The sequence below is a fragment of the Sorex fumeus genome, unplaced genomic scaffold (assembly GCF_029834395.1).
Source record: "Sorex fumeus unplaced genomic scaffold, SorFum_2.1 ptg000029l, whole genome shotgun sequence".
In the NCBI taxonomy this organism is placed as follows: Eukaryota; Metazoa; Chordata; class Mammalia; order Eulipotyphla; family Soricidae; genus Sorex; species Sorex fumeus.
In genome coordinates this window covers 2,038,756-2,049,785 of record NW_026606086.1, presented here as the reverse complement: position 1 = coordinate 2,049,785, position 11,030 = coordinate 2,038,756, and the positions used below count along the sequence as shown (strand labels likewise).

Sequence of the window (11,030 nt, the reverse complement as noted above, 5' to 3'; positions counted from 1 at the left end):
CCTCTGCTTAATGTGGTGGAAATGGGTCTCTGGGCACAGAGTTGGTTTCTTTGTAAACTAAAACTTTGCAACTGGGCTGGTGACCTGCACCTCCCATTGACCTGGTCACTTCTCACTGACCCGGAGACCCATCTGTGTTTTTGGTTTGGGGGCCACACCTGGTGAAACTCAGGGTTACTCCTAACTCTGCACTCAGGAATCACTCCTGATAGTGCTGGTGAATCCCCAGAATAAGACAGGTACAAGCCAAGAAGAATCAACAGAGCGTGGGTTTCCCATCTCCCACCCCCAGTTCCAGGGAGACTCCAATGGGGAGGAGAGCACAATCCCAAATTTCATTTGTCCCCAAATGTCTGCAGGATTGGAGCTGCCACTGCATGCTTCGAGGACCCGCACATCTCCCCTTACTCCTATGCTCGGGGCATGGGCCGCCCCTGTTCGTGATGACACAATCTGGAGTCCCACACTCCAAGCAAGGCCTCTTGCCCTTCAGCCGTCACCACACAGCAGTGTGGGCAGGAAGAAGGACCAGAAGTTGCTCTTTCAGTCATGTTTATTGAAAGACGGGAAGATGGGGGCGGGGGTTGTGGCTCCCCCTCCAGAGAAGTGACATCTCGGTCCCCTGGTCAACACAGCTCAACCTATGAATGTCAGGACCCCCTGTAAAGGAAGAGTCGTGCTTGAGGCACCCGCATCCCACCCTCCGCAGCCCCCCACGAGCATCTGGACCCCTGCACACACACCAGGTCACTCCAGTGCATTCCCACAGCAGGGAGGCCTCTAGGAGCCGGAGAGGTGGAGCGCTGGGGTACTGGGGGTACAGGATGGGAAGTGGGGTGCAGTGTGGGAGCTGGGGTTCAGAGGTGCAGCGTGGGAAGTCGGGTTCCGGGTGCAGCATGGGAAGTTGGGTTCCGGGTGCGGTGTGGGGCTGGGGTGCTGAGGAGATTCTGTGGGGGCAGAGGGGTGCTGGGCGCCCACATTACCAGCAGCTTCTTCAAAGCCATCACGGACTCTATGGCCTCGGGACCCAGCTCGGCCACACACTTCTGGGTGCCTTCCACCAAGTGCTCCACGGGGATGCCCGCGAGGCTGAGCAGGAAGCGCAGGGAGTTGAGCCTGTGCAGGAGGGGACTGGCCAGATTCCCGACCACCTTGGTCATGGCGGCGGGACTGGCCAGGTTCCCGACCCCCTTGGGCACGGCGACCACAGCCTGCACCGGGTTCAGCTTGCTGGGCAGGAAGGAGGCAGTCACTGCACACACAAGGCAAAAGGCCATCAGGACCCCTGAGAGACCTGGGCCCCCAGAACAGCCCTGTACCCGCTGCCCTGAGCTAAGTCAGGGAGGCTTGTCTGGGGAGAGAGCACGCTAGGGGCTGGGTGGACAGGGGGACCCGGGATAGGGGACAGGGAGAGGATGGAGCTTCCCAGGACCGGCACAGGGACACCCAGCGGAGAAGGTGACCGGAGACAGGGAGCCTTCAGAGGACCTCAGCCTGCAAGAGAGTAGCCAGGGGCAGCCTGGAGAGAGATGGGGGGACACGGAGGTCAGGCACCCACCGGAGTGGCCGAGCAAGGCCACGCAGGCAGCCAGGATGGCAGCAGATACGAAGGGCTTCATGGCGAGGGGTTCTCCAGGGATCCCGTCGCGGCCTGGTCGGGCGCAGTCCCTTATATAGCCGGTCTTGGCCCCTCTCAGGGGCTGGGGTCTCCCACCCTGACCTCCAAGAGAGATGCTGTTTGCTCAGCCAACAGGCAGGGCCCTATGAGACTTCCTGCTGGTGGGGATTAGTTCTGGGAAACGTATGCCCCCAACCCTGCCCAGGCTCCAGGACTTCCTCTTGGCAGCGCTGGAGCCAGACCTTGAGGAAGAGCTTGGTCTGTCCGGCTGGCCACCTGAGCCTTCCCAGAGAACATTCTTTTCTGTTGTTGTTCGGGGGCCACGTCTTGCTCAGGGCTGACTCCTGGTTTGTTGTTCAGGACACACTTCTGCTCTCAGGGACCACTCCTGGCAGGGCTCAGGGGACCTTATGGAATGCTGGGAATCGAACCCAGGTTAGTCACATGCAAGGCAAGTGCCCTCCCTGCTGCATTATTGCTCCAGGCCCTGCCATGACTGTCCGTGGACGGTTCTGTTCAAAGGTTGTGGAGTTGGGGTCTGGAGGGCCGGCAGCGCCGCTCCTGGGCACCTCAGCGGCCCGTCCCCTGCTATGCAGAACGGGGGGAACTCAGAAAGCCCCTTGGGTGGAGAGATCACGCAGGACGGCGGGGACCAGCCATCTATCCACACTAGGGCGGGGGCGGGGCGGGGCGCGGAGGTGCCATGCTCAGGGTGAGGAGTAGCGTGCCTTGGGCAATGTTTGCAGGGTGCTGAGGCCAAAACCAACACTGGCACTCGGCCTGCTGCTTTGGGGAAGAGGGATTGAAGGTAGCCTTGGCAGGGGGCCAAACACCACATGGGGACACCAGACCAGGTGGGGGTGGTCTGGCCACAGATTGAGGGCCTCTGTGCCAGTCCCCTCGACTCTGATTTCCACTCCCTTAGAGTCTCCCCCAACCCCAGCGACACTAAAGAATATCCTATGAAGCAGCAGGTAGAGGTGGTCAGGGGTGGGGGCCATAGCAACGTGATGGGATTTGTTTCGGGGCGGGGGGGGCACATCCAGGGCCCACTCCAGGCTCGGCACTTACAGATCACTCCAGGTGGGGCTGGGTTGAGTACACAGGTGCCAGGGTTTGAACCCGGGTGGGCATGTGCAAAGCAAACATCCTACCTGCTGCACTATTGCTCCCGTCCCCAGCAAGACTGGATTTGCAGAAGTGACTGTCCCTGGCCCTAAAGTAGCCCAAGGCATTATGGTTGGACCCACCTTGTAGACACAGGAATTGAGGCCTAAGATGACCATAACTGGTGCCAGTGCAGGCCCGGTGCTGGCCGGATGCTCTCCCAGCCGGCAAAAACAGCATAGGAAGGCAGGCACCGGAAGTTCCAAGGTCTTCCCCTTGACAACACCCTTGCAATGGACTCTTTTTTGGTGGGGAGAAGGCGGCCACACTTAGCGATACTCAGAGTTACTCCTCGCTCTGCACTCAGGAATCACTCTTGGCTGTGCTCAGGGGACCATATGGGTTGCCAGGGATCAAACCCAGGTTGGCTGCATTCAAAGCCAAGTGCTTACTGTGGTATTATCTCTCCAGCTCCAAGCAATAGATTTTTATCTCCAGAGAACGTTGGGGGGAAAAAACCCCTGTAAAATCAACTTTGCAGCGCTGGAGAGATAGTACAATGGGAAGGGAAGTTGCCTTCTACACAGTCAACCTGGATTCAATCCCCAGTACTCTATATTTGTCCCCCAGGCCCTTCCAGGAGTGACCCTTGAGCCATAGAGCTACAAGTAAGCCCTGAGTCCCACTGGGTGTGTCAAGCTTTTTTTTTTTCCCAAAAATCAAATCAACTCTGGCAAGACAAGCAGTGTTGCCCAATCTAGGGGAGACCTGTATCCCCACCTGAGATGGGGTCTCTTGGCTCACTCCCCTTGGAAAAAGGCCATTCTCTCTCTCTCGCTCTCTCTCTCTCTCTCTCGCTCTCTCTCTCTCTCTCTCTCCCACCCCCTTCCTCATCATCTCTAAATATAAATCTATTTGACTTCACCCTTCATCTCCCTGAAATTCTGTACCATGGAGGAAGGTGGTGGACCCTGAAAGGTCTGAGTTCGGTTTAGGACTGACGTTTCTTTCCTGCAAAGAGCAATTCCTCTCTCCAGCCTGCCTCTCACGGCCGCCTGAGAGAAATCAGCTGACGAGGTTCTGCCTCATGCTACGGTGCAGAGCAAGTGGAGCCCACTGCAGTCGAACGGCCACCTCCTGGGACGCTGAGGTGTGAGGTCCTTCCTGTGCAGGTTCACTGAGGACTCTTCTCAGTCCGGGATTTTCCCAGACACTCCCCTGTGGACAGAGGTAGTGGGCGGGAGCCTCTTTCCGCGCCTGTCTCTCCCACTGCACATAGTCACCCTCACCCTCATCACCTGCAGCACATTCTCCTCCCTCTTTCCTGCTTTCCTTGGGTGGTAGAGGGTTGGACCACGTCCGGCGGTACCCGGGTTTACTCCCATTTCCGTGCTCAGAGGTCACTCCTGGTGGTGTTCAGGGATCCCTGTGTAGCACTGGGGATTAAACCGGGGTCGGCTACATGCCCACAAAGCGCCTTCTCTTGTGTGCTCTTCTGGCCCCTCCCTTTCCTTTTATATCGTGCCAACATCTCTCCCTCCCTTCCTCTTTCCCATTCTTCCTTCCTTCCCCCTTTTTTACCATTCTTTCTCTCTCTTCCTCTTTCTCTTGTCTCCCTCCCTCCCTTCCTTCCTTCCTTCCTTCCTTCCTTCCTTCCTTCCATCCTTTCCTTCCACCTTCCTCTTTCTTTCTTTCTTTCTTTCTTTCTTTTTCTTTCTTTCTTTCTTTCTTCCTTCCTTCCTTCCTTCCTCTTTCTTTCTTTCCCTTCCTTCCTTCCTTCCTTCCTTCCTTCCTTCCTTCCTTCCTTCTTCCTTTTCTTTCTTTCCCTTTCTTCCTTCCTCCCTTCCTCCCTCCCTTCGTCTCTTCCTTCCTTCCTTCCTTCCTTCCTTCCTTCCTTCCTTCCTTCCTTCCTTCCTTCTTCTCTCTTCACACCCAGCAATGCTCAGGGATTATATATGTCTCCGCACTCAGGAATTACACCTGGTAGTGCTTGGAGGACCATATAGGATGCCATAGATCAACCTTGGGTCAGCCACGTGTGAGGCAAACACAAGTGCCCTACCCCCTGTGCCCCCGCCTCGGCCAGCATTTCTGCTTTCGTCTGATGATTGCTAAGTCTCCGCGGGCTCAAACGTGCTAACCCCACTTCCTAGGTAGGATGCCCAGCCCATCCTTCTCAGTGTCTTTGGACTTGAATCTCTGTTACAGGGTCTTGGTGACCACATTATCTGTCTTGGTTGTGGAATGTCTTTTTCTCGGTGTGTCTGGGTGACCGCATTTAGCATCTTGGTGACATGTCCAGGGTCTCGGTTCCCACACAGGACACCTTGTATCCAAGGCTGGTGCCTTTGTCACTGCACAGTACCAGAGTTTGTGCAGAGTGCCTCGATGCCCCGTTTGCTCTGGGCGTAGCTGTGAGCATTCAGGTTCCAGGCTGAGCTGGACCATAGCCAAGAGGCACCTTAGCTTGTGCTGCAGGGCCAGCTGTCTGCTCGGCTGCCCTCATGCACCTCTGAAGCCCAGGCTGGTGAAAGGTGCCCCCTCTGCCCCTTCCCAGAATCCGGAGCTCCTTTGCCATAATTCAGTCTTGGAAACTGCCCCTGGACCCCAGCCTCATTTTGGGGGGTTCCCCCACTGTGAGGACAGGTTGGGAGCAGTTGGGGTGGGAGGCTGGGCCAGACTTCTCCCCCTGGATTCCCTGCACGGTTGGTCTGATTTCACTGGGGAGTGGGGGGAGCTACCCCAGGCTGGGGTCAGGCTGCAGGTGCCGGACGCATCTGCCTGGCAGAGACTGAGTCTCTTCACCCCAGGGTCACCCTGGGAACTCCAGCCAGCGCCTGCCTGGGCCCCTCCACTTCCTCATAGCTCGGTCACTTGGGCTCTCACCTGGCCCCTGCCCACTCCCTCCCTTTCGTCAATATTGATCTGCAGGAAGAACATTTCCTTCTGTGCCCACGTTGGGGGCTGGGGGGGCATGAGGGAGGGCTTGGGCCGCGGTGGGGGGCGGGGCGGGGCTGTTCAGGGCAGCTGCCCAAGCCAAGCTGTCTCAGGGTTGAACGACCCTTCCCATGTTTAATTTTTTTGTGGATTTCTCTTTTGAGGGAGGCATGCCCTGCGCTGGTCGGGGCTTACTCACTCCTGGCCCTGCTCTCAGGGGTCAGTCCTGGGGACTCAGAAACGCTCTTCAAAATAGGTTCAGAGAGACAGAACAGTGGGGATTCCTCCTCCTCCTCCTCCTCCTCTGTTCTTTTCTTGTTTGTCTTTTTTTTGGCCACACCTGGCAGCACTCAGTGCTCACTCCTTGGTCTGTGCTATGTGGTGCTGGGGGTCCAACCTCGCCATGCAGTCTCTCCGTCCCCCTGCCAGCCCCCTTCTTATTAAGAGGGGCAACCCAAGACCATCGGTGTTCTGCCCACTCAGGGGAGGCTGTCCCTTCCCTATCCCACCCCAGACTGCAGCCCCCGTCGACAACTTTCTGGGTCACCTCCACTGGGGGAGAGCAGACGCCCACCAGGGAGTGAGCGGTCAGGCCTGAGTGTGAGGGGGTCACCCCATCCCAGGCTGTGGACCCAAGTTCCCCCCAGCACAGCCACACCTGCTGCACCCCAAAGTGCGGCTGGAGTGGATGGGAACAGCCCAGATCGCCATCAGGCTGGCTCTGAGCTGCGTAAGGACAGGGCTGTCTTCCCCCCTCTGGGAAGTGATGGGGGGACACTCTTACTTCCCGGGGGTGCCCACCTAGTGGCCCTGGGCAGCGCTAATGGCTTTCCTGGCAGCTTCCCAGAGCAGCCCCGAATGTCAGCAGGAGCCTCGCCTGGCTGGTTCCTGTCCCTGCGTTCCCAGGAGGGCTGTGTCTGCACTGGCTCTCACCTCATCTCACTCCAGCGCCTCTATGGTCGCCCTTGGGTGAGCTACTCATAAATCACATGAGCTTTCAGCAAGACTCTGCTACGCCCGGGTCCAGCTGGAGGTCGGGGTGGGGGGTGGTTCTGTCTCCCCCTGCAAATTCTGGCTTTGAAGGGACCATCAGGGGATCAGGGCAGTCGCATAGCAGGTAGAGCATTTGCCTTGCATGTGGCTGACCCAAGTTTGCTCCCTGACATCCACCAAGCACCACGAGGAGTAATTTCTGAGTGCAGGGCCAGAAGTAACCCCGGAACATCACAGGGTATGACCCAAAAAGTAAAAGAAAAAAAGGAACCATGAAGTTCCCCAACACACCCCCCCACACACACACACACACATTTGATGAATCAACTTCTGCCTGGTCAGGCAGCTACATCCTGGGGCTCCAGAATGAACAATCAGGACTCAAGGCTGCAGCAGAAACCCCAGGTTGGTCTCCCAGGAAGGGGGCATGTTCTGATCTCACTTGGAACCTTGGCTAGCTCCTGACACTCTCCCCCCACTGCTCTTAACGGCTGGTCCTCTGAAGAAGCCAAGGTGACCTCTGATCCCATCTTTGGTGGCTCAGGCCCCAAGGTTGCTCTGTTATCCTGGAGAGAAGTGTGTGTGGTGGGTGAAGTGTTGTTAAGGCTCACACAGATACATGGACGGGGAGGTGGAGGGATAGATGAGTGGGTGGGTGCTGAAATGGATACGTGTATGGAGGGACGGTGGATGGATGGGTGGATGGACGGATAGGTGGATGAAGGGGTGGGTGGATGATATGTGTGCAGACACTAATGAATGGGTATTTGAGTCGATGGACAGATAAATAGAAGGATGGATGGAAGGGAGGAGGGAAAGGTGGGTGACTAGATGGATAAGGAGATGACAAATGGGCAAATAAAGTCCTGGGCATCTGGGGAATGGGTAGGTGGGTGAATGATGGAGGGAGGGTCAGATTCCAGCACAGTAGTTTTTGTTGTAAAGGAAAGTTATTTATTTCGATCTTTTTTTCCCTTTTTTTTTTTGCTTTTTGGGTCATACCTGGCGATGCTTAGGGGTTACTCCTGGCTTTACACTCAGGAACTACCCCTGGCAGTGCTCAGGGGACCATATGGGATGCTGGGAATGTAACCCAGGTCGGCCGCAGGCAAGGCAAACGCCCTCTCTGCTGTGCTATCTCTCCAGCCCCATCCCTATTTATTTTAATCTTATTAATTTTTGATGTGTGTTTTGGTTCATACCTGGTGGTGTCCAAGACTAACTCTAGTTCTGTGTTCAGGCATCACTCCTGGTGATGCTCGGGGAGACCATATGGGATGCCGGGATCAAACCCAGGTCAGACGTGTGCAAGGCAAACGCCCTCCCCACTGGACTATCGCTTCAGCCCCATGTCCAGTGTCTTGCTCTCTGTTCGCTCTCTTCCCTCCCCTCCTCTTGGAACCTTCTTCTTCCAACTGGATCTCTGGATCGCCGACCTTCCCTGGCTCGCAGAAACTACGCAGTGTGGGTTTCCCTCGGGCCTGCCCTGTTCCTGTCCTGGGTTTCCTCCCCCTCCTCCCGGTCTGAACCACCTTAAACCCCAATGTGCAGCCAGGAAGGTGAGGGTGACTCTCTAAAAGACCATTGAGGAGGGACTTTCCTAAACACCACTGGGACGAGCACCCAGGAGTTCGCAGGGCTCTTCCCCTCCTGTGTGTCACATGCTACTCTTCCCCGCCCCCAAGCCCAGGCGCAGCCTCTTCCTACCCAGCAGCCAGCTCTCCTGTCTGCATCTGCCCCTCCAAATTCTGAGCCACAAGAAGCAGCACGTCGTCACTTCCTCAGATCTCCCCATCTCTCCCCCTGTTCTCCAAGCCTGGGAGAGCACCAAGTCCCTGGGCAATTCCAGCCCTTCTGTGGGTTCTCCCCGAGCACCGCCAGGGGGCACTCCTGAGCACAGCTGGGTGTACGAGGGAAGAAAAAGGAAGGAGAGCAAGGGAGAGGAGGGAAAGGAGCAGAAGGAAGGGAGGAAGAAGGGAGGGAGGGAGGAAGGGGGGAAGGAGGGGAGAAAGGAGGAGGGAAGGAGACAGGAAAAGGAAAGAAGGGAAGGGAAGGAGGGAGGGGAAAGAAATGAAGAAGGAAGAGCAGGAGGAAAGGAGGAGAAAGAAGGGAGGGAAGGAGTCAGGGGAAGAGTGAAGAAAGAGAGGGGAGGAAAGCTGGAGGAAGAAGGAAGGGAAGGGAGGTTGTAAAGAAAAGGAAAGAAGGCGAGAGGAAATGAGAGTGAGACGGATATACAGACGGACAGACAGCTTTGCTCCCTCACCAGGATTGCCCTCAGGTAGGTCAGAGAGAACCAACCCTCAGGCCTGGTCACTGCAGTGCTGACCTCACCGCCACACCCAGGTCTGGGGGGCTGTGTGCACTGAAGTGGGGGTCCCTACTCAGAGCGCCCCGACATCAGAATCCAGCAGGGCATATGGGGTGATGGGTACGAGGGGCACGTGCTGGTATGGAGGGCTTGATGGCAGGGACTTTGCCATGCTCTGGATAAGGAGGGCATCTGCTGACCTGGGTTTGACCCCCGGCATCCCATGGGTCCCCTGAGCCTGCCAGGAGTATCCACGAGTGCAAAACCGGAGTAAGCCCTGAGCTCATATGGTGTGGCCCCCAACCCACCCCCTAAAAAAGGGGGAATAGTGCCATGTCAAGGCTTAAAGCACAGGTGACCAGCAGGAGATCTGATTCCCTCCCCAACACCCCAGGGTCTCCTGAGCACTGCTGGGAGTGACTCCTGAGCCCTGAATGGAACCTGAGCACAGCCAGGTGTGTGTCCCCGACAGAAAGCCAAAAGCACCTAAGGGCCAGGGAAGCAGGACCACGGGAGAGTGTCTGCTGGCTCGGCCACCTCCTGTTCCATCCCGGACTGCCAGGAGTGATACTGAGCACAGAACCGGGAGCAGCCCCTGAGCACCATAGGGGGCACTTGAGCACAGAGGAGCACTGGCAGGAGGGATTCCTGAGCACAAAGAACACCAACAGGCAGGAGGGATTCCTGAGCAAGACAACAACAACACTCCTCCCCCCCACACACACAAACCACCACCCCGCCCAAGATGGGACAAAGAGATGCTACTAGGAGCCACATCCACCGCTCGGAGTGGGGGATTGCCGCCGCCTCCCGCGCCCCCCCTGCCGGCGACCGTGTGGAACTGCAGGCGGGTACCCCGCCGCGGTGCCAGGACCCAGCGCGCGGGTGATGCGACCACCCCTAGCTGCGGCGCAGAAGCGACCCCAGTCCAGACTGGCATCAGGTTTATTATTATCTCTGGTTAAATATTTCAGCCCTGCTCGGAGCCCGGGTGGGGGGCAGGGAGGAGCGGCGGGGCTTCTCCCGGTGTTTTCCAGACCCGGGGTGGCACAGCCCGAGCAGCGGGTCTGGGGGATCCCGGGTCTCTCGGGCTGAGCCCTCGCCCCTCCGTGTCGCTCCTCTGACGGGGGAAGGCCTCAGGGCATTAACTGGCTCCATCTCGCTGGTGATGTCTAAGGGGGACAGCCCCAGAGCATTCCCGAACCGCGGACGGGGTGGAGGGGGGTCTGCTGGGCAAGCCCCTGCTCACTGCACAATTGTCACTTGTCCTGCAAGCGTCTCCTGGGTGGGGCAGGGGCTGGGTCTTGTTTGTAAGCTGGGAAAGGGTGGGCAGAATGACTCTGGCCTGCAAAAAGGGGGCCTGGCTGCACCCCAGCTGGGGCGGGTGCTTGACCAGTCCGGGAGTGACTAGGGCAGCCCTGGGGGCGGAGCAGAGTGATGCATGACCATCCTGCTGGCCCCAAACCTCCCATGGATCCGTCTCTCCTAGGGGTGAGGCAGATGTAAGAGCCAGATTTGGGTGACTTCAGTGGGGTGCCCTCAGCTCCAGACCTGGGCCCCGATGCCAGCCTGTCCAGGGGCCTGCAGCTCTCCAAGGGGCTCTCTTCTGCTGGCAGAAGCACTTAGGAAAGTGAGCGGTGGGAAGTCCTCACCCAGTGCTCTGCGAGTGTCTACCACCATTAAAGCTGGCACGGAAACATTTTTTTCCAGGGCCTCATTCTTCTGGCCCCCCTGGGAAGTGGCACTGGGCTGGAGTGGGCGCAGGGAGAAGCCCCAAGGGGCTCACTGCTTAGCCCACCTGCGGGAGAGGCCCTGGCGCTCCTCTATTCCTCCTGTGTTGCTCTGACATGGAGCTGGGAGAGGGCCTTGAATACTGGGGTGCAGGAGGGCAGAGGGGGTGCTGGTGTCTGAGGGGCTGCAAGCCCCCCTGCGTGTGCCATTGTGGATTCCCAGAACCCCCTACGGATCCTGTATAGAAATGGGGTCCTCAGTGCCCAGCAGGGGGTGGGGGACTCCCTTTCAGGTAGGCGGAAAAGGAGACCCTTTCCTCCACAGGGCACCCTGGCA

General features: G+C 57.8%; 1 protein-coding gene across 1 annotated transcript; it reads right to left on the bottom strand.

Moving 5' to 3' along the window:
* Positions 1-548: 548 nt before the first annotated feature.
* Positions 549-1,630, bottom strand: SCGB3A1 (secretoglobin family 3A member 1). Its single transcript, XM_056115753.1, has 3 exons — positions 1,559-1,630; positions 984-1,252; positions 549-660 (listed from the first exon to the last, which is right to left on the bottom strand). The coding sequence occupies exons 1-3, from the start codon at positions 1,617-1,619 to the stop codon at positions 637-639; spliced, it is 354 nt and encodes a 117-aa protein (XP_055971728.1). The 5' UTR covers positions 1,620-1,630; the 3' UTR covers positions 549-636.
* Positions 1,631-11,030: the final 9,400 nt, after the last annotated feature.